Source organism: Chaetodon trifascialis, chromosome 6 (assembly GCF_039877785.1).
Source record: "Chaetodon trifascialis isolate fChaTrf1 chromosome 6, fChaTrf1.hap1, whole genome shotgun sequence".
NCBI lineage: Eukaryota > Metazoa > Chordata > Actinopteri > Chaetodontiformes > Chaetodontidae > Chaetodon > Chaetodon trifascialis.
In genome coordinates this window covers 28,327,710-28,353,947 of record NC_092061.1, presented here as the reverse complement: position 1 = coordinate 28,353,947, position 26,238 = coordinate 28,327,710, and the positions used below count along the sequence as shown (strand labels likewise).

Sequence of the window (26,238 nt, the reverse complement as noted above, 5' to 3'; positions counted from 1 at the left end):
AGAAGAAGAAGAAGAAGAAGAAAAAATAGAAGAGTGGTAGTAGTTTTCGGCTGCTAAGAGTGTAACGTAAACGCCACAAGCTCGCAATGGATTTCAACGTGAAAAAATTAGCCTCCGGTGCTGGACTGTTCTTCACACGAGCTGTCCAGGTAACTAAAGAAGTCCTCGTGCACAGTGCCATGGTTGGCCTGCTGCTTCCTTTCACTTTGGCAGCCAGCTGTTGGTAAAGTTACTGACATAAGATAACGTTACGTTACGGTAGCCTACAGCTTCTGACTTGGCAGAATATCGAATTGACGAGCAAATGTTAACGCTGCATGACAGCACAGGAAGTTGATATAATCGCTTGATATTCAGCAGTGTCTTTGTTATAGTTAAACAACGCTGGCCAAATGCTGTTATTAGCAGTGTTGATAGATGTTACTGTCTTTTAGGGAAAGCTAGCCTAGCATTCGCTAGCGCCAAATAATCACGCACTCAGCTAAAATTGATTAGCAAGTCGTAATACATGCATGTACTGTCAGAGGAGAGAGGACAGAAACGAGTGTCCCAGGTCATGAAGCCCAGGCACTGAAACAGCCTTCACGGTTGTGCTTCAGTAGGTCGCCGCTGAGAGTTTGTGCTCTGCCTCAGTTCACAGAGGAGAAGTTGGGCCAGGCGGAGAAGACTGAGCTGGACGCTCACTTCGAGAACCTGATGAGCCGGGCAGACTGCACCAAACACTGGACTGAGAAGATATACAGACAGACTGAGGTCCTGCTGCAGCCCAACCCAAGTATGACATCAATATAGCAATCCCATAATCAGAGAGTGTTCTAGACTACATATTCTCCTCTGGCAGAACTACCCGCGAATCTGCTTTTATTTGCTAATTCCAAGATAGATGACTGGTATTAAAAAGCAACATAAGGGAATGACTTGCTCATTTATGACATGCTATTAGTGGAGGTTACTAATTTTATTAAGAACTAATACAAAATAAATTGAAGATAAACTTGGCACACTGATGGAAAAATGAAAGAACATTTTGTGGAATGATGAAACCATGGTCATAGGTAGTGGACCTTAAAGAATGTTTCAAGGTTGGGTGGTACTTCGGTATCCCGAGGTATTTTAAATAGCAACAGTGCTTATTTCATTACTGTAATGAAAAAAATCCTGCCGCACAATGTGCACAAATACACAATAAGTGCCTGAAGAGTATCTGTCCAGCACCACTGTCTGTGTGGGTGAAGATGCTATGGAAGTGATGACAGAGCTTTTTGGAAACAGTGTAGTTTGTCAAAAAAGATTTGACTCTTTACAAATGATTATTATTGTGTGTCACATGACTGTTTCTCCTCAGAAGGGAGAATTAGAAAAAAAAAAAAACATGGCAAACGCAGAAGTACTTGTGCGCATGTGTGCCTCAAATTCACCATCAGAGCAGGTGTTCAGCACTGCAGGCAAAGACATAAGTCTTGGATGTGTCCTGCTGAAGCCTGAGAGTAAACATGCTTGTTTTTTCTGGTAAAAAGCGTAGAATAGGTTTATGGATTAGCCTGATGTTGTATGTGAGAGACATTTGTATGTCCGTTTTCGTTCCTGCCATTTTTTGCTATTTATCGTTTTTATTTTATTTGATAAGCCTCCTGGATGCTATGTCAATCATTTGTACTGGATTGTAGTCATTGACAAATTGTTGTTGATTTCAGTCCATTTGGTTGACAGACAGCTGAGAAGTCGTGTCATGTTATCACACTCTTCTTTATCTACCTCAGGATACCTGCTGTACTTGTACTGAAGTTTGTCTTCGCTTTTAACATTTACTGCTCCATTTCCGATGTTGTTTAGAGAATGAGACTGGAACGTGTACCACATTTTTGTCATTGTGTGACAATAGTAAGACCTTTCAAGAAATGCAGCTCAAAATGCTTTACAACAGAAAAAAATGCATGCACTGAGTGTTTCTCATAAAAGTAGACACAAAATGAATATAAAAACATGTTAAACGCTCTAATGTAACATAAGATGGAAAGTCACAGTTGATGTGCACAGTAGCCCAGCGATTGGCAGCTCGGTAATAATGTTCACCACGAGAATATCTGGGGAAGCTTTAATGGTATCAAAAACTGTATACTGCCCAGAACCCCACTAAACGTTTTCTTTGCCATCAGTGTGATTAGTTCATTCAAAGAGTTTAGTCACTACAAAAGTAGTGGGAGTAGTAGTAGTAGTAGTATAACAGACGTCAATACTTTAGTGAAAACATAAACAGTAATGTTGAAAGGACAACACCAGTGGCACTGAATGTTTTAACCCATTAATAGAATTTGTGTATGCTGTGTTACTTCTGACCATATTGCAAAGTGTATTTACACTATACCAAGTTTGGAGTGTTTTCTTATGTTTAGGCAACCTGTAGTTTCAGTTCATCTTATGATTTCTGTAAAATCAACTTTGCTAACATCCATCATGTAATTCATCACAGCCACCTTATTTTTGTGTCATATTTAGGTACAATTTGGATTTTCTTCCTGTCTCCCTGTTCACTAACTTTCTGACATCTGAAATTTGAAATTTACCTGGTGCAGGCTGTGTTTTCTTTGCAATGCACATTTTATAGAAGTAAAAAAAAAGAGAGTGATTTACTCCACATCAATGGATCCTACTGACTGGCAGTTGTTCAACTTCAGTTACATTTTTACCAGTGACCTGACCAGTGCTCTTCTTGTAGGACTATTAACATTATGTATACTGTAAATACACAACACTGAGGTGCTGTAAACAGCCTTGTTTGAGGTTTTGCATCAAACTGTAAAATGTTTCACTCTAGATAATCTCATTTTGTTACATTTGCTAACATCACTGGCATTGGCAGCAGAGTTTAAATGTGACATGTTGCGTTTTCTTGACAACAGACTGAAGTTAGGTTTATATTCAGTCTCACCAAATGTGATGACTGTATGTCCTTCCCTATAAAACATTTGCTGGGGTAATTTTAAATATCTGAAATTATGCATTGTTTATATCCACGTTTACTAGCTACCAGTCTTCGTTTTCGTCTTCGTATTTGCAATGGCACCTCAATTCAAAGAGATCAAATAATTTGTACATAATGTAGCATATTAGCATGATTTAAGGCTTACAGTGTTATGTAATGATGTACTGGAGGATAGGGAGCTCTAATGTGTGACTTTTTGATTCTCCATGCAACAGTTGATCACACTGGTGAGTATTCTGCCTCCCTGTTTCAGTGCCCTGCTGTGGAAAGCTTTTGAGTGGTCAGTACACAGAAGTAGTTGCTGAACTTTAACAGGACCAAATCAAAATTGGCTGCAAATTAAAATTTTAATCCTCAGAGACTTAGAGCTTCAATGTAACTTCAAAGCTGACCATGACCAGCAGGACATAGAGTGGATCGTACTCTGGCTCACAGCTTGTGAGTCAGCATATTCTGTATGTTGGTTCATGATAATTAAAGCCAAATGGGTGTTTACAGTGAGAGCCAAATTCCTTTGCCCCTTTTTTGTATTTTTTCCAGTATGGAAGCTGTTTTTCATTAAATTTTTCTTGTTTTCATCTTGCTATAAAGCTAAGGTGTGATATTTGGGTGCTCTGTCCATATTCAATAATAGTGTCTATTCCTGGTTTGGTTTGTCAGATTCGTGCACTTTTTAGCATTTGTCAGTGTCACATCCAGGCCAAGAGGGGCCTGAACACCATATACAGAGTAGAGACTCCTCTCCCAAGGAGAACAGTTTAGATCAAGCTTCAAGTTCAAAGTCAAGTGATTGTTAGGGTAATAATTGTCGAAACCACAAACTAAAAAATGCAATGAAACCTCTAGTATCCCTTATGAAAATATAGAAAATTAAATTCAGGTTTCTTAAGTCAAGTAAATTTTATTTATATCGCAAATTTGCCTCAATAGACTGTACAATCTATACAGACAATCTGTCCTTAGACCCTTGATTCAGATCAGATTCAGGAAAAACTCCCCTAAAACCATTTCACAGATGGATCCCCCTCTCAGGAAGCAATAGATGTTGTGTGTACAGAACAGACCAACATAGTGAAATGACAATCATGTATGGACAATCAGGACATATTGTAAACATAAAGAAAGAATATGGATTATTATCATTTACATGTCAGTATTGCTATTAATAAGAGAACTCCAGTGATTTTAGTATTGCAGTGAAGAATGGTGTCAAAGTACTCAGTCCAGCAAACGTTAAGGTATCCTTGAAAATAAAAAAACAATGCTCACAGAAAATGAAAAAGCAGTCTGAAACAGAGAGAGGGTAAAAGGTGTATTAAAAGCCTCAAAGTATGGTATCTTGTTAAAGAGGCCGATCACAGAGATCACAGGGTCTTCAGCAGGCTGGAAATAATAAAAAGTGAATCACAATTAGCACTCTATAAGGACAGTACACCAGATGTAAAATACCATAAATTGACCTCTACAGTGGCAACAAATAACATGTTAGTTAGCTTTAAAGGTGCTGCTACGTGGCTGTTCTCTATGTCCGAACAGAGCCAGGCGAGCTGTTTTGAACTCCTCCTCGTGGCACTGGCAGATAGTGGCAGGTGAGCAGCACTCAGTCTGCAGTGGAGAGACACCTCCCTCGACTCGCTGTCACTAGGGCAGGGCCAAATTTATGTGCATGGCCTTCAGATTTCTGTGTTGTCTTTCATTCTTTTTCTGTAATTAGTTCTGGCTCAGCAGTTGTGATTTTGCCCATTCAGCTGAATAAATAAACAAAATTACACTCTTTACTAATAATTACTGTAATACTAAGTTTTAATTGGTTACAATAGTAAAAAAAATCCTCCATTTTGTTTCTAAAAAAAAAAACCCCTCTGCTAATTCATGAATGTAAAAATATGCTAATGGATTCATGTTTACACATTTTTATTTCCAAACCTGTTTTTCACTCTTGATGTTTGCTCCACTTCATCCAAGCAGCATTAGAGTGACTCTCCTAGTTAAGTAGTATAAAACATTCAAATATTACAGGAAACCTTACACTGTACAGTGAAAATGTGTTAATATTCTGCTATATTTCTGCTTCATTTGAAAGATTTTGTTGCCCCAAAAGAAGAATAAATAATTGAGTAAAACTTCAATTCAGTTGCACTTTTCCCTCTAGGTTCCCTTTAATTTTGAATTTGTTTTCCAGTCCAGAAAAGCATAGTTGACCCTTCATCATTATTGAACCACTGCAGTGCAACTGGGCTCAAAATGAAATATCAGTGTTTGTTACAACAGTAATACTGTTAAAATTCCTCTTCTTCATTGCAAGAAGAGAGAAGTTTAGCTTAGAATATGGACAGAAACACCCCACCATAACATATGTCACCTCAGCAAGAAAGATGAAAAAACCTTCTGATAGACTGAAATCCTGTATGTTCGGGCAGGATTTCAGCTTTCTGCACCTTTGGGAATTTGGCTCCCAACATTTTCACCATTTACAGTCTTCCCACTACATTCATTACTCCTTCTCTATTTAGCAGTCTGTGACAGTGTGTAGTGATGTCTGTGTTTGTTGAGTGTGTAAACCATATTTAATTCTTATTGAGGATTTTCTCTCACGTAGGTTGCAGGCTGTCTTGATGTACAAAGTTTTTCAGTTATCGAGCTGTTAACTGAATATCTTCATTATATTCATTCAAGTCTCAGCAAATCCTGCATCAAATTGGTCAAATCATGTCACAACCCTTTTATGAATGTGCAATTAACAGTAGAATTCATCTTGTAGAGTTAAAACTCAAAAATAACTATACAAGAAAACTGAGCAGTAACAAAATAAACATAAATGCTATTAAATAGAGAGGAGAAATGTAAGAAATATAATTTTCTTAATATGCATTCTATATTGTCATAGTGTTTGAGATATACTCCTGAAACCGTGCAAAACTAAAGTTTTGTAAAAGCTCCTACCTATTTGCTGCATAGTGTACTTGTGGAAAACCTGTTTCCTATATATTGTAGCTTTGTAAGTCTATAGACATGTCTCGTTAAAGATATTGATTTATCCTACATAACAGACGTGGTGTGAATTACCCACCGCCCTTACCACTGGTCATGTACCCCTTACATTTAGACAAGGGTGCACACACTGAATCCTAAAATCACCACTCAGCAACCAGCTCACACTGGGTTAACTAGTTCCTTTGTCAAGTAATGGACTACAGTTCCGAGGTCAGAATCAGATACCTGGTTGTGAACATCTCTGCATTCTATGAATGAAAACACAAGCACTTTTCCACCTGTCGAAGGACCAGTGTGTTGGACTTAGTGACACCTAATGGTGAGGTTGCACATTGCAACCAACTGAATACCCCTCACCTCACCCCTCTCTTTCCACGCATATGCGAGAACCTGTGGTGGCTGCAAAACTCGTGACAAATGTGAGAGGCGCTCTCTGGTTTGTCTGTGCTGGGCTCCTGTAGAAACATGGCGGGGCGACATGGTGGTATCCACAGAAGAAGACCCACTCCCTCTATAGACATTAAGAGCTCATTCTAAGGGAACAAAAACACAAGAATTCTTATTTTCAGCTAGTAATCCACTAATGAAAACATAATGATTAATATTACATACCATTTCTTCCATATTCTGCCAGTAGATCTCTAAATCTTCCACGCTGGTCCTTTAATTCAAATGTGATTTCTAAGAAATTTCAACTTTTTATATTTTGCATTAAAACTATTGAGGCATAATTTGTCACACGAGAATTTAATTTTATGTGACCAGTTGTAAATTAAGGTGTCTAGATTAAGGCTTCTTTCAGTGGTATTAATGTATTTGTCCACTAGGGGACTAGAAAAACAGTTGTAGCTGTTTGGTGGTTCGTTCATGTTTCTGACTGGCACTTGTCTAATGTAAGTCTAATACCTGCTGGCCTTTGAGCCTTGTTTTGGTCCACCAGCTTCTGAGAGAAATGTACAGACAGTTCACAGCCAGATGCCCAGCTATGATCTTCAGCTGCTTGATAACTGTACAGTGGCTTTGTTCCCGCTTTTTACTGTGAAGTGGCTCTCCAGGGGTTCATGAGAGTCAGTCAGAATTAAAACTATGGAAAATGTTCTAGAAAAACAAAATGAGCCTCTATTGGTGACAGTTCCCTGTGGGGGCATCTCTGTGAAAAGCCCCGTCTCACATTTCTTTGCTGCTCTGAAGCATTTTTCATTGGCTACCCATTGGTCATGGAATGTGAGGGAAGATGTTTTCATCAGATATTTCAGAAAACATAGTTTGAGCACAAGTGGAATGTACATTTACTCAAGTATTCTACTTCAGTACTTTGTTTTTCACTTGAGTGTTTCTGATTTGCGCACTTTTAAACTTTTACTCCACTGCAATTGAGCCACTTATTCTTTGCCAACAGATGTCATTCTAAGGTTTTTGACAGATAAAGTTGCTAAACCTGCTAAACAAAAAGTATCTACACCTATTCCAAAAATGTTTGGATGATGTGTAAAACAAAACAAAAAAAACAACAACAATGTGATGATTTGCAAATCCTTTTTGCAATTTTACATCAATAACTTAATTGATTTTTGTAATTATATGCTTATTCAGAATGTGATGCCAGCATCACATATCAATCAAGTTGGGGCAGGAGCAACAAAAAATTGAAAGGCAAGGGCAGGTTGAGGCTCACCACCATGTGAAACTTTGCATGTCACGCAGCATCCAAACCTTTTGCAGTCAGTGTTGTAATGAGACTTAGCAGCAGTACCAGCTGCAATACATTATTGTCTAAAGGTGTATTTTTACAGTGTACAGGTACTTCTACTTTAGCCAGAGATGTTTGCCCACAGGGTGGCTGAAAAACATATATATGTTTAAAAACGCTTTTACCACAAATCATCAGTTTAGAAAGTTGTTTTGGCTAATGTGAGCAAAAAGTAGCCTCACTGTACATCCAGCAGATACACCTGGTGAGGTTAGCCTCCTTTAACCTTTGCTTTTGTCTCCATTGACTCCTGAGAAAAATAACTAGGTGTCTGTTAGATGCCTGAGTCTGATATGTTCACCAGCCACCCTGTATTTGAGCCTGTTTGCTGGTCATGTTCAGTATGTTTATCAGAGTTTCTGGGCTGTCTGTGGGGATTGTTGAGTGACTCAGACTTGACTTTTCATGTGATAAAATAAACCATAAAACCAGTAAATGGAGTTACAAGAAGCTAAAATGTTTCAAAGAGGAGAGTTGGGCTCTGATAAGCCACGACACCACTGAGGCACATGGTGACATGTTGGTATTTTTGGGTACAGTTTTCAGGTTTCAGGTGCTTTATTGTTTCCCAGTCGTGCCATAAATGAAAATGTTCTCAACTTTCTCTGCAGGTGCCAGAATTGAGGAGTTTCTCTATGAAAAGTTGGACAGGAAGGCTCCATCGAGAATTACCAATGGAGAACTGCTGGGTCAATATATGCAGGACGCAGCAAAGGAATTTGGTCCTGGAACTCCATATGGTTAGTATGCAACCACTTCAAAACAAGCTTCCAGGGGCAAAACTTAAGTGAGATTATGACCTGATATCCATCCTGCATTAACACCTGATCTGTATATGGATCAGAAAAAGACATACCCTGACCACATCTCAAGGTGGTCTGGGTCATATTGTTTGTGGGCGTACAATATGCCAATCGAAGGTCCTTAATTCATTTTATGTCCTCAACATTGTTTGTCTTTGTATGCATACATAAGAGCCATGTGTCCATGATCTTTCATTTTATCTGCAGTGTTGCCATTTTAAAGATTTGGTGACATAAAGCTTGTAGCAGAAACAGGTGTTACTAAAAACATGGCTCTGTTATATTCAAGTGTCCCAGTAATAATAATAGTAATAATAAACTTTACTTGTATACCGCTTTCATACAATCATTGCTGCTCAAAGTGCTTTACAGAGTTATCACTTGCACTGAGTGCTTCACATAAAAACGGCACTGAATGAAAATAAAAACAGGGATGGAAAATAAAACGTCTTCGCACAGGTTTAACCTCACTGTGTGTATGAGCAGCGGCATGTTCAGTCAACCCGATAACGATGTTAATGAGCTGTGATTGTGTGTCGTGGTGTTCCAATCACTATTCCCCTTTGTTACGTGGGTAACCCTTTGTTTTTGCTTAACATGAAGTAATTTGACTCTCTGTATTTAACTCTGTTTTATTTTTTTGCTTTGTTTGATGTATTATTTACAGATGTTTATTGGAGTTTTTTTCTGTCTTGCCTCCTTGTCTAGCCTCCATAAAAAGAAATCACAGATGGATTTATATGCGTATTGTTCAGATAGCAGCGTGAATAATAATAGGTTACGATAAAGCCAGTTTGTACGTTAAGCTACTTTTTTTGTTCAATTGTGAGAAATTTGAAAGCTCTATGTTGCGCATAACTTTCGCACAGAACTTTCAGACACGGACCAGGAGAACCTGCAGCATCACTGCCGCATAGATGACTAGACATGAACAGCTGTGACCGCAGCACTCTCGGCCTGTACTGCCCACCACATTAACACAGAATTTACACAAGCACATGAAGCAATATGTTCCACCAGATCACTGACAAGTGGAAGGCCTGACAGCAAGTCCCTGCAATTTAACAGTTGATTAAGTGAATTCTGTGGACTGTTGCTTTTGGTTAGTATGGTTAATTATGATTTGGATTTATATAGTCTCTTCAGATAGGTCTTGATAAATAATGGACTTGTCTGGAATAGTGAAATTTATTGTAAATCTGTAAATCTAAAATAACTGACATTGATGTGAGTAAACAGTGACCATTATAAATTTAGACTCTGAACAGTTGTACAATAAATGGAAAGACATAATCCCCAACTCTCCAGTATGTAATGGGTTCTTTGCAGTGGTGGACAAAGTACTCATCCCCAGTACTTGAGTCAAAGTACAGATACTAATGGTCAAATATTACTCCACTACAAGTCAAAGTATCTCAGTCAAAACATTACTCAAGTAAAAGTGCAAAAGTAATTGATTTTCAATATACTCAAGTATTCAAAAGTACGTGCTTTAAAAATTACTTAAGTACAAGTAAAACATTTTTACATTTTTATACATCAGTGCATCGCTGTAATGTTTGCACTTTTGCTTGCTCATAGAACCACAACATTATACAAAGCCTAATGAAGACCTATAAAAACATAGTAATGAATCACATCATCATAAAAGGACAGCCATTGTCACTCATTTTTGAACACCTTTGTTAAACAACATTTTTTGTTTGTTGTGCATCACTATATGACAGCATGCATGAGAACTGAATGGGGAGTAAATGTAAGAATGTGCTGTTATCTCCTGCAATCTCAGTTACAGTAGTCAACAGTTATGAAACAACAAAGAAACTCATTTTCAGCAGGAACATTTGAGGGAGGATGTTTCTCAGACGCTCAGAGAAAGGAAAATTGCATATTTCGGATTATTGTAGCCTTTGTTGATTGACAGTAAATGTACCCGCCTTGGACATGCTCTCCTTTTTGAAACAGGGAGCGTGCTGGAAGACGGAAGTCTTTATATTGCTGGCTGTGCGTGCATGATGACGTACTTCCGCTTTTACGTAGATCCCAGTTGAGAGTGGGTACTGTGATTGGTTCCCTTCTTTGAAGAACATAGTATGTGGCCAATTGGGGACAATTAAGACGAAAACAACAACAACAACAACAACAGCTAAACTAAAAGTAATGAGTACCTCCCAGCCTTCTTAAAAATGTAATCAAGTAAAGTACAAATTCTCAAAATCTGTACTTAAGTACAGCACTCAAGTAAATTTACTCCGTTACTGTCCACCACTGGTTCTTTGTTTTTCCAATTTAGGGAAAGTCTCTTTGAATTCTGTTACACACACTTTTGGACGGTCATTTGATGCTCGTAGCACATCAGTCCAGACGGAGTAGTTAAGGTGTGGTAGCTGATTCAGAGGCTCACAGCAAGGCGCAAGTGGAGACTAGAGGAAGTACAATTGTACCTTCAAAAGACACAGTCTGGAAAGAGTGTGGGAAACTTTGTCCTGAATGGATCTAATCTGTATTCTTGCAGGGAGTACTTTGACAGAGGTAGGGGAATGTGAGAGGAGGTTAGGAGCAGCAGAGAGGGAGTTCATCCAGACATCAGCCATCAGCTTTCTTACCCCCCTCAGGAATTTTCTGGAAGGAGACTGGAGGACCATCTCAGTGAGTCTGAAACACCACATCCTCTCTCTCTTGAAAACCTGTGGTCACAATACATCAACTACAACATGTTTAAATACTGAATTAGACAGTTTACAGCAGCCCACAAGTGAAAATCTTCAATAGTTAAAGAGTAAAATGTGAACTTAACCACCAGAGGTCATCATGGTTGCGTTTCACTTGTATGACACTTGTCTGCATGTCTGAGGCTGTTTGTCCATGGCCCCCATACAGCCTGCTTTAATTGCCCTGTATTACACTGTGCCGGCATCGCTAGAGTGGTTGCTCCCTGACTGTGTCATTTTATGTACATCAGAAAGAACGACGTCTTCTGGAGAATCTTCGCCTTGACCTGGACGCTTGTAAAACACGCCTGAAGAAGGCCAAGGTGGCTGAGGCTAAGGCTGCTGTGAGTGTTTCTGTGCATCCCAACCCACAGCCCCATCCCCACACTCGTTCCCATTATCATTGTAATGTAATGAAACTATTGGTGGTGCTGGCATTAACCATGACTAACTGTCTTTATATTCATAACCTTTGCAGTGCGAGGGGGAAGTGAGTATTAAAGACATTTTTAAAGACTTCCACACATGAAGTTGTTTTTTCTGTCTCACTTGCTTTGAATACATTTTCTGTGCCATTCAGTTATTGTTGATAAGAAACTATTAACCAATGGTTCAAAAAAAAAAACCCAAAAAGCAAAGCAACTGAGTGAAAAAAAACATCTTTCACCTGAAATTTACTCTGCTGAGAAAGCTTGAAAATTGCAGCATATGTAAGAGTATGATGGGAATTTACCACCAGCCATTGTACACATTCAGCAGAATAGTGGGCTTTGACTGGTAAGATCACTTATGTTACACAGCTGATCAAGTAACTAGTGTTTTTTTTGTTTTGCAGTAGATGTTTCATGTAGGTCTTGCATCACAACTTAGTTAATGTCTTGTTAAATAGCAAAAACAAAAAAAGCTTGAAGTATAATCATTGTTAATCAGTTTTTATGGGATTGTGATAATTCATTTATTCATATATTGAAAATTTCTATTGAACATTGACTTCATGCTAATATTTGCGACAATCTAAGTAAGATTTACTTTTGAATTCTGAATTAGCAGAAATTCACAAATGTCACCCAGCTTGACATGCATGATTTACCTGAATATCTATCAAATGTACCTCTCATAGAAATGTGTTTTCAGAGCTTTCTTAACTTAAAGATTACTCTGTTAATCGTGTCATTTTAACACGTGCCAGAAAATCTGCTGAAGTGAAAAACAATGAAATCTGGTGCACATGCAAACAATTCTCAAAAACTTGAGAGTGAGACATGCAGCAAACAGCCACATAAAACCAACACAGAGCAAAGGCTTGATCACACATACCCCTACTTAATTCACTCAACTATTTATTTCATTGAAAAATCATGGGTTCCCTTCCTCCGCAATTATTGCCACTGTAGTTAATGACAGAACACATGGCAGGATTATGTGATAAAATCCAGACTATGATTGGACATCCAACAGTGCTCTGTGCATTAAGGCTTTACTCGCACAATTACTTGGTTGTTCTTGCGTTCTTTCCCTCTCTGGAAACGGGCACTCACTCCTGGACATCAGCAGTCTTTAGACTGAGAATATGACATTGTTTTGCCAGCAGGTGGCTGTGACATTCATAGGCCCAAATATGTTGTACTTAAGTCAGACGTCCTTTTCTCATCATTTGGAATTCTGCACAAAAAACACTTTGCACACTTTGTTTGCACCACAAGTACAAATCAAGTCATTGTCTGAAACAGGAGGTCCTCATTGATGGTGCTCCTCATTTCGCTCTGACTTGAAGTGCTTTTCAAAGCCCTTCTGCTTTTCTTGAGTCTTGTTTGTGCTTCACTCACCTAACAGAATAAAAAAGTCTGACTTTTATCAGAACTTTTGTTTTCAGTATTCAGCATTTTGCTGACTGAAGTCAGACTTTTGCAGTCTGAATGCATGTTAGCATGAGCATGATGAACTACTGCTGACTAGCATTCAAGCTTTTAATACGAAACAACCGGCCTATTTCCAGAGGATTAGTCAGGTCAGGGAATTCGATTAGTCACTACCTGAGGTGTTGCTAGAGAGGATGTTTACATACTGCTGTGTTGCATCACCTCTCTACACCTTTCTTTTATGAGTTGAGACACACCTAATGTAAAAATGTGCTGACAGTTATTCATTTCCAACCACCTCTTCCATCTTTGCAGGTGGCTGCGGCACATAACTGCCCTTTGCAATTAAGAATGAGTTACAAAACTTGTATTTAACTATTTTAACGATAATGAATCTTCAGGTCAGGTGTTTTGTCTGTATGAACCTTGATATTAGAGGTAGACATTGCTGACATAAATGTGACTTTAATAGATGTCATTCACTATTATCATGTTGATGTATGACCTGATGTATTAATATAATGGTAAAACTGAATTATGACTGACTATAATGCACAGATTGACAGCTTCACAACAGTCTGTGCTGTTCTGTAGCTCAGCATGATCGCCATCATTCACTTCTTCTGTCTTTTCTGATTGTTTTGTCTGCATTTCTTGATGCATAATGTATGCTGAAGTGTGGTTGCCATGTATACATTGAGTACACAATAGTATGAATGTTAAACCTTCCTGTTTCTGTAGATGGCTCCAGATTTTCAGGAGACCAGACCCCGCAACTATGTGCTTTCTGCCAGTGCCTCTGCGGTAAGGAGCAGCTCTGCTTTACTAAATAAAAGTTGACATGTACAGTGACCCCATAAAATAACGTAACCATGTCAGGTCTGTGCACTTCTTGATCAGAAACAGTGCTTTTTAAACTTAAGTTTCTAATGTGAGGTGATTGGCTATGAAAGAGTCACCAGGAGAAGGTGGGACAGAAACCCCTTTTATTAGGTTTCTTAAAGGCCCTTCATCCATTTTTCCCCTATTGTGTCATACCAGTCACTGGATATAGGTCTGTTTAGTCAGGAGGTGTGTCCATCTGCTAAGATTAATGATGATGTTGAGTGTTGGATACCAGAGTTCTGTGTCATTTCTGGTATTATTTAGTCATGATGAATGTTGGCATACCGTTGTTAACAAGTGTCTAATAGCCCACAAGGATGTTGCTCATTAACTCACCTGTTTCAATGCGAGCGTTGGGTGTGGTCAGAAGTGTGTTTTGTCGCACCGGTAACGACACTCAGCAGTGTTGTCACATGGTGAGCAGTTAAACCCCTGGAGGTCAGCATAAACAAGAGAATGTGAAGTTATTCTTTAAATAGTGCTAAAACAGACACATAGAAAAATGAGATTCACATATGAAATTGTATTACAGGCTTACGGTGTCCATTAGATCAAACACTGTAACTGATTTTCGATCCCTGTTTTTCTGTTCATTGTCACTTCTATGTGAGGCACTTGGTGAATGTGATTTCTTTGTGGTAAAGCACTTAAGTATGTTTTTAACTAACTTCTTTTGTTGCTATTGTTCTTTTTTCATTTCTTAACCCCCACAGCACCACAACAGGGTGTTTTGTTTTTTTTTTCAGTTTCAGGCTGTGCCCAGCACACATAATACCCACAGTGAGGTTAATCTGTGGAAAGATGTTCTGGGCTAGGCTGAAATAGGATTATTCTGGTTAGACTATTATTATTAAAGATTATTGTTGTTGTTATTGGTACTTCTGGGGATCTTTAAGAGATTTTAAAGGAAAATGGTGTATTTAGTTTAGTTGCATAAACCCTGTGTCAGTAACTTAAATCGTGTCTTCCTGGCTTCACTGTGTGTCCTGAACAGTTGTCTATACTGCAGTCCTCTAGAAGCAGCCGTCTGACTGTGCCATGGTCCCTGTGTCTTTTCAGTCTTGACAACAGCCAGATTAATATTGGATTTTTGGGGTTTATACCAATATTTGCAATTTATATTAGTATTTTCTTTATTTATAAAAACATCATTTAAACAAACATCTTGACTTTTTTCTGTGACCAAGATATATACTAAGCGGGGCATTTTGCCCAGTGGACAAACTATTTAAAGTTGACACAGTTTCTACAGTACAACACAACTAGTTTGGCAGTGGGTCAAGGCTCAACCACCATTGTGTTAACTCATTCAGCAACAGATAGTGACTGAACAGACATTAAATAATAATCTTTAAAATTATAAGTTAACCAAAACCATAACCATCAGAACACACTGGACAAATGTTTTATGCCTGTCACTGTTGGAGTAATGAGGCACTAGCTGTGCGTCACACTAGTGACAGCCGTCTGGGATATCCTTGTTATAACTTCTGTTTCTCTCTTCTTCTTTTGCTGCATGTGTTGTGACCTCCCAGCTCTGGACTGAGGAAGTGGAAAAAGTACGTATGGCACTGTGGTAGTGAACTTCATTCTACTGTCTGGTCTCTAAAATTAAAGCATCAGTGGCCATTTATATAGCGCCAAATTACAACAGAAGTTGTCTCAGGACGCTTTCCACATAGAGTTGGTACAGGCCAAACTCGCTTATCGACAGAGACCCAACAATTCCCTCATGAGCAAGCACTTATATCGTACCTAAGGGGGTTTCAGAGATTGATAGATGATATGAACAGCACTTTGTTTGAAGAATGTTGAGGCTTTGGTTCCCACTGTATGGATCCAGAACAGGTAACCTATCAGACTTTACTCCCACCCCTACAAACAATCCAGTCATATGAAACAACTACAATCTTCCCTTATGAATGCTCCTTGATATAAATTGCATCAAATGTGTGTCTTCTGAGGGTTCTGGGGCATGAACACACCCACATGGGTTCATGCCTGAGCCATAAGGTGATGAAATCATTGTTTTTATATTATTAACAGCTTTTCATATTTATTTCCAGTTAGTATATTTAGTTCCAGTTACCTTTAAACATGTTTCCAGATTCAAATCTGGACTTTTGATACAGCAAACATCCCAAGGGACATGAAAGAAATATGACACTCATTTTCTTCCTGCTGTTTCAGGCTGAACATGAACTCCGAGTGGCCCAGACAGAGTTTGACCGCCAAGCAGAGGTCACACGGCTGCTGTTGGAGGGCATCAGCAGTACGCATGTATGTCAGCAATTCCCTCTCCACCACTTCTGTCAGTGTCTCTGTAAAATTAACGGGTAGTTTATAAATTTTGTGGATTCAATGATATTTAGTTGAAGCATAGTTTAGTAAGTAATGCAGATTGAATAATGTAAAATGAAGTTAAATTGCAAGGTTAACACACCAGTATATATTGTTAATTATTGTCAGTGTTATTTTCATTTAAATCTGAAAAGTTGTCAGTATTGATTTTGAATAAAAATCAATGACAAAAACCAGATCAAACACTCTGTAGAGCTCTTATACTGCGTGCAGTAAACACAGCAATTTTTAGATGATTGTATGAGGACATAAAAATCCAGTGAAAATAAAACCACACACACCCGAATTACAATGGTTACCATTCTACAATTCCAATTCCAATTCCAATTATTATTCTTGAACCTTTTTCATTAAAGCCATAATCCTGGGCTCTTCAGCAGGGTAATTCTTTTGAATTTAATATTTCAATTCCACAATGGATCTGAGTGATATTGAACCAAATGTTCAGAGGCAGAAAAGGGTTTACACATATTGTTTATTGCACAGAATCTCAAATGTTAAGTCATTCTAGTCTGTAATTGAGCCCTTCAAATCATATTTTCTTGAAATAAAGGAGCAGTAATATACCAACTTATTCTCAATGCAGCTCCAAGTTACATTTTTTGTAATTTCTTCAAGTTGTCTCAGTTTTGTCAACCTGCAGGCTCTTCTTTTTTAGTGTTTTTTTTTTTTTTTTTTTTTTTTTTTTTTTTACATACTTTGATTTCAAATAAGAACTGTTGAATACTATATTCTTACTGCACTAAAACTTTTGTTTTAAGAAAATAATGTTTTTAGGACCTAATTTATATATAGAACTCTCTTTGTCAGATTGGGGATTAAACTGCCCAGCAGTATATAGAATAGTTCAAATTTATCCACCAAATACAACAGTAATAGGCTACTTACACATTACAGCATCAGTGATAATAATCCCACGATGTAGTATAGTGTGGCATTGCTACATTTACTTAAGTGAAGGATCTGAGTACTTTATTAGAAATGTGGCCTTCTTGAGGAGTTACTGTTTTGTTGTTTCTTATCTGCAGGTGAACCACTTGCGATGCCTCCATGAGTTTGTGGAGGCCCAAGCAGCTTATTATAAACGGTGTCATGTCCACATGCAAGAACTGCAGAAGGAGCTGGGAAGGTGAGCGTCAGGTGGATGTAGGTCTTTCAGTACACAAGCTTTATGTCTGCCGTTACCCTTTCACTTAAGCATGTTAATAATTACTTAAATATGGATTAATCATCCTGAAAAATTTGATTGATCCAGAATATATTTACCAACAATGCATAAAGTTTGTGCTACAGTTTGTGCATTTCTAGAACATCAGTTCCAGCAGTGCAGGTATTTTCACAATCAAAATATCCATGTTGGGATATTTTTGGGAACAGCAGGATGTACCATGAACAACCTCACCCAGAGCCATGATGCAGGCACAGGTTGAAAGCTTTTCTACTGGACTGAAAAGGCATGTTAACGGGGTGAATCCAGACAGCACTAGACATCTGTTGACTGCAGCTCTTCATCTCAGTAGATCACCATTAATGTTGACAGCAAGAGGTCTGCACCTACATTTATCCAAGGGCCAGAAGTTTCCTCAGCAGACACTGTGGGCCTGAATTTTCAAATAGAAAAAAATATGTCGGCCTAATTAGCCTGTTATTGCTTAATATTTTCACTTTCTTACTACATTAATGTTATTTCTAGTAGTCTATATCAGTGTGAACAGACTCCCAAAAACATTGAAAGTCTATAATGATAACTAGATGTTAACTGGAAAATGCTCTCAGCCCTCCACGAAGGAGGCAGTCAGTGCTCAGTACAACCTTGTTGCTGTGAGGCACGCGCACTACCTGCTGTTCCACCGTGCAGCCCCACTTGATCAAATCAGTCAATCAAAATTAATCAAATGTAGAGGAGACAATTTATGTTTCCAATCTGCTTTTGGATAGTGGTCACACATCTAATGCAATCTAGCAAAGTATTCCAGGAACTAAGATCATAAAAAACAAAAGCTGCCTCCCCAGTTTTAGATGTTACCATTGGAATGAAGCAGGCTGAGCTGAGAGGGTTTCAACTTCTAAAGAAAATAGGAGAGAGAATGAAATGAAAGGACAAACAAACATTCTGTTGGAGTTTGTGGTGGCCTGTCACTGTTTTAATGTTGTGATGCTGGATAGTATGGCCTATAGAGGTACAAGCTAAACAACAGTTCTGACTCTTTAGGGACCACACATAGTGTATGATGTTAAACTAAATAATAAACTAGATAATAGTAGATCAACAAAATAAATAAAACAAACATGAGTTTGAGAGTGAGACACCCAAGGAACATCAAAACTAGATTAAAACGTAGTGAAGTTGGAGAGAAGCTGAATGCTCCTCTGCATAAAACTGCACATTGCAAATTTGTATTGAAGAACCTTGCTGTAACTATCCATTGATTTCATGGAGTGTTGATTAAATACAATCAGAAACAACAAAAATATGGATAAATCCAGCAGTAAGTGAAATAATGGTATCATGGTTTGATACAATGGTATCAAACAATTGTTTAATGGCAACAAATACAGAATAGACAATTAGTATGAAGCAGAGATTTTCCAACATTTTTACATTCCCTGGACAAGGACTGCACAAAGTAACATTTTGACCTGATAAATTTAACAGACTGAATATATTCCTATTCATCCTGATGTGTACAAATATGCCAAATTCCATGGCAGTCCATCCAGTAGTTGTTTTGATGTTTTAGTGTAGACCTTCTTGCTGTGAGGCACGCGCACTACCTGCTGCGCCACCGTGCTACTGCCTGTTGTCCAAATATTTATTGAATATAAATTAGCAAATTGAAAGGTTATGCATCAGTTTAAAGGGAACTATTTTCGTGGCAGCAGAACAGGCAGCGCCATCAGTGCTCCGACAGTTTGGTTTTTCCTTGAAATTTGCTTTGCCTGTCTCTGTGGTAGTTTGATGCCCAGCACATACTGCACACTGGAAGTGTTTCTTTAGTGCATCTCAGATCTTCGTGTGTCTGGTGCAACTTCAGTCTTCTGGCACTTTGGTGATTTTATCAACAAGAGCAAACTAAATGGAGGAAGTGTGCAGAAATACAAGAATATTAAAATGTAACATAGCAAATTTAATTAAACTCTCCAATCAGAGGATTTGTTTAAATGTGCATCAAAATAACTGAAAATTAATAATGACAATAAAACTAAAAATTCAAAGAGGTCCAGTTAGAGAAAATTTCCTCAAGCAAAGATGTGGAACATCATAACATGGATGGTAAGATTCAGAGTGTATATGTAGAAGCCTAGTAGTTATCAACATCTGTATGTAGTCTACAACTGACTGTCAAATGAAATAAATAGAAGTACAATAAAATGAAAGGAAAAGTGTAGCTTGAGGTTCCCTTTTCCTTCTCTTTCATTAGCTCAATTTAACATCTTGGAAGTCTCAAACAGTTGAACAGTTCTAACATCTCCTTTTCTCTTTCTTTCCCTCCCCACGCCCTCTTCTAAGTCTCCTGTTACATTCATCTTGTATGTCTGCTCTTACATTCCTCTTATGTACCTCATAGTGGCATTTTACAGTGCTACTTTTCATAATCCCTACAGTGTTGGAACACATGGGGCATAATGGTTTTGAACTGCCGAGAATGAACATGTAGCAGTCTGTCCATTCCTCATCATGGGTTCTGTTGACACAGTCTACGTGTGTCATTTTTTGCATGAGATGCAACATGAAATTACTTTTCTTACACTCGCTTATTTCTCTGAGTGACCTGAGCATGTGCATCTCGCTAACATGATTAGCACCATGTGAGATGTTTAATAAAAAGAGGCTAAACCAGTGCCGTAAAGGCTAAAAAAAAAAATTTTAAAAAGCTGCACTGGTTAAAATAGAAATTCAAAATCTGATAATTCTCAGGTTTTTCAAAAATTGTGAATCACCATAACTATGAGAGGTCCTTGAGCATGCAGTCATAAATGTGCACAAAAAGAGTAGGCTCTGGGGTGGAGATTAGCTGTGGACAGATGTACACACATGCACACACGAGACCAAACACATGATCCTGTCCAGGCTTCTGCATGGCTGAGATATTGAATGTTTAATGTGGTTCAAGCAGGAGTGACTCTTACACTCTCTGTTGTCCACAGCTGCTTTATACAGAATGAAAAGCTTCTTCATGTCATTTAGCCGCTGCAGCTGTGTGAAGACAGCAGGACACGGGTTTTCAGAGCGTATGTTTTTCAGTGTGTTTACCTTCATTAAATGAAATGCAAATGACTTTGAATCAGTTTTGTTAAGACATGCCAAATCACGTCTTGAGTCTGCAGTGTCGTATGTGTAATTCATGATATGCTCATTTTCCAGTTGGGTGCTGATACTGTTTTGCTCTTTTTTGTGTTATTTCTCTATCTTTTATTTTAAATGTATTTTCTGACCCTCACATGTGCCTGCTTTCCCTCAGACTTCCCAATGCTTTTGCACTGAACTCCACTCACCCCATGGCCACTGGTGGCTCTGCATCAGAAGGCATCAGCAGCCCTGTGGAGACCGACACACTTAAGATTGAGGAAGTCCAGGCACCAGCTACAGGAACCCGAAAGGCCAAAGTCCTTTACGATTATGATGCTGCTGACTCCAGTGAGCTCTCCCTTTTAGCTGACGAGGTGAGGTTTCATCATCAACCTGCAGTTAGCAGATTGAATAACGACTGTTGGCCACTGGTAGTGGATAGTGGAGTCTGTCTTTTCTTTAGGAAAACCTGGTTATTTTAGCAGTGTTTTACTTCTTGGGAACTCTAGATACCCCGGAATGAAAATGAAGGGATGGATGGCTTCTGATAGGTGGTTCCATTTTGGACCCGGTTGGCAAAATACTCAGATTTGTCAGCTTCGGCACTAATGAATCTCCTTTCAAACTTTTCTCTGTTTTTTATCAGCAACGAGATATGGAGTTCATATATATATAGCAGCTTCTCATTTTTAACTTGCTGTCTCTGCCACCAATTAAAATGACAAACATCAGATTAGAGCAGCTAAAATGAGAAGTTTGTCTGCTGTCTGGTGAATTTGCTTTCTGCAGCTGGTTTCTGTCTGCAGCCAAAGATTGGTGTGACTGAGCGTGAAGGCACCACTGTATGACAGACAGTGGACCAACAGAGTGGTTGTTCTATCTGGTAAAAGACAGCACATTGTACTGTTCACTTTATCTTCTCAGGTTGTTCTTAAGGTGTAAACAATAAAAACTAGCGTGGGAAGCCCTGATTGCACACCTGGTGGAGTGCACACACCCCATGTACTTGTTATGTTCTTAGTGCCGCAACAAGGGTTTGAATTCCGCCCTGGAGTCTTTTTGCTGCATCCAGTCTCTTCCCCCTGTCCTGTTTCTCTCCAGCTGTACAATCAAATAAAGGCAAAAAACACCCCAAAAACTTGCATGCACACTGAAAAAACAGGGACATGGGAATGACAATAACATTAGACGAAATATTATTTTTAGGGTCCAGATACACCAACAATATGTGTGGTGACAGAAAACGTGGGCCGAGAGCTGCATTGAACTGGAGTGATGCTGCGATTTTATCTTAAATCCCTAGAACACTCCTTTTTTAAAAGCTGCTTTATGTCAGCTCTGGGTTGGTTGCCACATGTCTCCATTGCCTGTTTTATATCGATGTATACGATCTGTGTTGTGGGGGTTTGGTGTCTGAATAATTGGGAAATTGAAAGCAGAAGTTTCCCTGACTCTGGTTATTACTCCGGCCCTGAACATGAACAAACATGCCCAAAACCAGAGTGACAGATAGAACGTGTGCTTTGTTGAGAAGAATAGAGCTTTCTTCCATGACACATTCCCTCAGTTGCTGTTTTGATGGTGCTGGTGGAAGGCACTGTAAGGCCAGTATTTCCCATAGATGTGCAACTGGGTGGAGGTCTGGTGACTGTGAAGGCCATAGGATATGATTCATATCACTGTCATCCTCAGTGCAAATGGAGCCTTTGTGCACTGTATTAAAGCATCTGCATTTGAATTCTGTTGCATTGCGTTTTCTTCATATTGTTGTTATTTCTTATAATTTTTCCACCCTGTCCCGTGAGGGTAGGCTCAATAACAGAAACACCACAATCCACATCCTGCAAAATGATCCGAGTTGAATCAATGCCTCTGTGAAACAGTTTCAACCAAAACTGAACATTGTAGCCTTCATGAAGAGACGAGTCATTGTAGGATTGTATTAGACTCAATGTGAAGGAGCAGCAGCAGTTGGAAATGTTGGTTGAGCATTAGCAGTAAATTCATCCAACTGACAGACTGTAGGAGAGTAAGCAAACAGTGAGGCTGATGTCATTGAGATCAAATTACAAACAGTAACACTCTATTATATCATCTGTTGTTTCATGTGAATTCCTTGTGCATGAGTAGGTCATTTGAATCCAGCGTGGAAATGTCAGATCCTACCACTCACAATGAAGACTACTGTGCAGAAACATGACTGCAGAATGTGAATGTATTTAATGGGTATTTCTGAAAAAATGAAGACCATGAATAGAATCAAAAATGGCTTGATTTCATGAGCATTGTAATGTTTAGAACGTCAGATGGCCCCACCTCTTCAGACCTCTTACTGCCAGCTTGTCACCGGTCTTTCCTGTTTCCTGTTCTTTTCTTTTGTATATTGGGCCTAAAAACGTCCGTGTCTTCTTTGTTACAGCTTATCACAGTTTACACAGTGCCGGGGATGGACTCTGACTGGCTGGTTGGAGAGAGAGGAAACCAAAAAGGAAAAGTGCCTGTCACATACCTGGAGCTGCTCAGCTAAACACACACACGCACGCACGCATGCATGTGTGTGAGTGGGTACTACTAAAGCCATGAGGATATGTCATTGACTGAAGTTCATTTCACAGTCTAACACTAACATGTAACCTGCAGCACTCCTTCACAGTCCGCATTAGCACACATGTTAAGTACACGCACACTCGTCTGTGTGCCTCTCAGAACACACTAAAGTATATTCACATGACACTGACAGCAGTGACACTAAGACACTGTTACAATGATTTTGGAAAATCCCCACAGGGGATGGTTAACATTCCTTTTAGATTTCTTTGTCGATTATATCTTTTTTCTTTTCCTATTTATTGTTGTGCATGACAAAGGCTCCAGTGGACCTTTCCATGGTTGGATGAAGTTAAGCAGTGACTAACTGTGAGTCTTCAGAGGGATTTCCAGCCAAATTATGTTGTTCATTAAATCAGAAAAGATGTGTCTTTATTGTCTCCTAAAGCTTCCTTTGGTCATTCATTTTTTTGCTGAACTCTGATGGAAACAGATTCAAGAGTTGTGATTCACCATGATGTTCAGACATACTTTGTGTTATTTCTGTTTTAATTATGTATCAGGGTTTGAAGTATGAGGCTGCACTGATTTGTCTCGGAGTGAAGCAGTGTTTGGTGAGTTTGTCTTCAGGAAGCAGCAGTTTAGATAAAACAAGCATGCAATAACAGCACCTCCTTGATTGTCCTGTCTCCAGGCGTGATGACAAGTCTTATCTTTCACTTGAGCCATTAAGTAGAGTTCATCTGCGTATGACAGATACTGCTCACTGAAGAAGTGAAAATAGATGTGGTCAACAAACAAGGGATCATCGTGACCATAGCATGACAGAAGGATAGTTATGTTGACGTATGAGATTCCCAGTAATTACCAACCATTCATGCCACATCCTGGTTTATTTTAGATCCATAAAAAACGGTTAAAGATGGGACCGCTTCCTATTTCTAGTGCAAAAATGTCTTCTGTTCTCCTTCCTTCCAATATGACATGAACAGAATAGCATTTCGTGTGTGTGTGTGTGTGTGTGTGTGTGTGTGTGTGTGTGTGTGTGTGTGTGTGTGTGTGTGTGTGTGTGTGTGTGTGTGTGTGTGTGTGTGTGTGTGTGTGTGTGTGTGTGTGTGTGTGTGTGTGTGTGTGTGTGTGTGTGTGTGTGTGTGTTTGTTTGTTTGTTTGTTTGTTTGTTTGTTTGTTTGTTTTGTGAAACAAAACATGACAAACTGCTTACACTGAAGGACAGTGATTATAGAACCGCAAATAAAGTTTTCATGGATTTTTGATCATCTTTAACTCTTGGGAATCAGACTTGCCTTAACTGCTAACTGAATGTAATTCCTGTTTTATTTTGAGTGACAATAAGATTTTGTGGACCGTTGGAGTAACATTTCTAGCAACAGTTTTGCTTGATTGTCATTGTCATTCACTTGCTTGGATTAGCCTTTTCCTCATTTATGTATTTATTTATTTATTTATTTATTTGCCTGTCATGCCTTTCCACATTGCTGAACATGTTCCTTTGGACAATATGACCACCTGTGCAGCAAATAAACATGAACACCCATCCTAACTGCCTTACGATGGTGGGAATGAACTCCTAAGGCTTCTTCTGCAAACCAGAGATTATGCTCTTCACAACAAAATGTTCAGAGACTCGATGTGCACCACATACAGCATGCAAGACTGTACCTCCTAATCACATGTGTTTGTGTGACTGGTTTGCTCATGAGTGTGTTTTGAATTTTCAGCGTTCCTCTTTGTTGCTATGACTGTACTGTATGTTAATACTTTAAAGTGCGTTCAGTCTTAGTGCTGCATGTGCTACAGCTAGTGGCCTGTCCTGTTGGACATCTGCGTGTGTGTGGGAGTATATGATGTCGGTGATGTGTTTGTGTGAGATCTGGAGCTCTCTCACAGTAGTATGTGTGCATGCATGCACTCTGTCAGTTTTTTTTGTTTGTTTTTTACCAGCCTAGTCTCACAAGTTTTGTGTGAAATGAGCACATTGAACATGTAAAAATCTGTCAGAGAAGTAGTGAATGAACCCTTTTTTTCTTACGTTCAGTCAGTGGGACACGTGCGTGTGAATGGGCTCTGATAATTCTTGTGTGCAGTCCACATCATGTATCCTGCTCTCTGGTGCTCATTTCACAAATTTGGGGAAAATGTTTCTTTTCAGAAATGCTTTTTTACTCATGCTGTTGTGTTTTTGTTGTACCTCATCTTGTATTGTTATTTTGTCAAAATACATGTTGCCTGCCTGCTCCTTAATCAAGCTGAATAAATTAATTGTATGGGATTTGCTAAAAGTCAGATTTGTTTGATTTCAGTGACTGCCAAATGCAACCACAAAGGGACAAAATCAATCATTTTTCATCTTCATCACTTAATAATGTGGTTGGGGTTGGAGTCATTGTTCCATTCAGAAGACATTGACCCATACAGGTGGTGGCTTGTTTGGCAGGTGTTCCTGCCTATCACAATTAGCCGTGATGGTTGTCACTTGCACAACTGTAGTCTGTTAAAATTCCAGAAAGAAACTCTCAGATTACAGATACATTTAGTAAAAATGAGTTTATGACAGTTTAGTGGAAGTCCGAAGTGTGAATAGCATATATAACAAAGGACATTTAAATCACATAATTACTATTAATCTAATCAAAGGTTACATTGTTTTGTTGTCTTACAGAATACACTTAAGAGTTATCTTATTGAAATTTCTTTACTCTTTTCCAGTTTTCATTTTGTCAACTACATTTTTCACAGTAAGTATTCTGGGTTCCCATGCATCCTGGATAACCAGGAAAACAGGTGACCAATTTTCCAGTCATGGAAAATGAGAGAAAAAATCAAATCATATCTGTCAACACTGGGATTTGTCACTTTAAATCAGATCGAGGGTCCATATGTACAGTTGTGGTAAAAAATAATAGCAGTGTGTTTAAAAAGGTGAGTAAACGTCAAAATTCTTCAAATAAATTGTATTTTAATGAACACAAATGCATTGGGGACACTGCACATTCTATTTCAAAGCAAGAAAACTGGAAAAAGTAATTGAATTTG

The 26,238-nt window shown here is 38.7% G+C and overlaps 1 protein-coding gene across 4 annotated transcripts; it reads left to right on the top strand.

The window, feature by feature from the left end:
* LOC139332824 (endophilin-B2-like) lies at window positions 1–25,793 on the top strand. Of its 4 annotated transcripts, none has more exons than XM_070964941.1 (12): window positions 1–149; window positions 634–775; window positions 3,199–3,210; window positions 8,339–8,467; window positions 11,046–11,179; window positions 11,493–11,564; window positions 13,842–13,904; window positions 15,521–15,544; window positions 16,176–16,265; window positions 17,375–17,475; window positions 20,810–21,011; window positions 23,057–25,793. In XM_070964941.1, exons 1-12 carry the CDS (start codon window positions 87–89, stop codon window positions 23,162–23,164), a joined length of 1,140 nt encoding a protein of 379 aa, XP_070821042.1. In that variant the 5' UTR covers window positions 1–86; the 3' UTR covers window positions 23,165–25,793. The 4 variants fall into 4 exon arrangements, with proteins under 4 accessions (XP_070821042.1, XP_070821040.1, XP_070821041.1 ...); XM_070964939.1 differs by having other exon boundaries at window positions 11,493–11,585; XM_070964940.1 differs by lacking the exon at window positions 3,199–3,210 and having other exon boundaries at window positions 11,493–11,585.
* The last annotated feature ends 445 nt before the right edge of the window (window positions 25,794–26,238 follow it).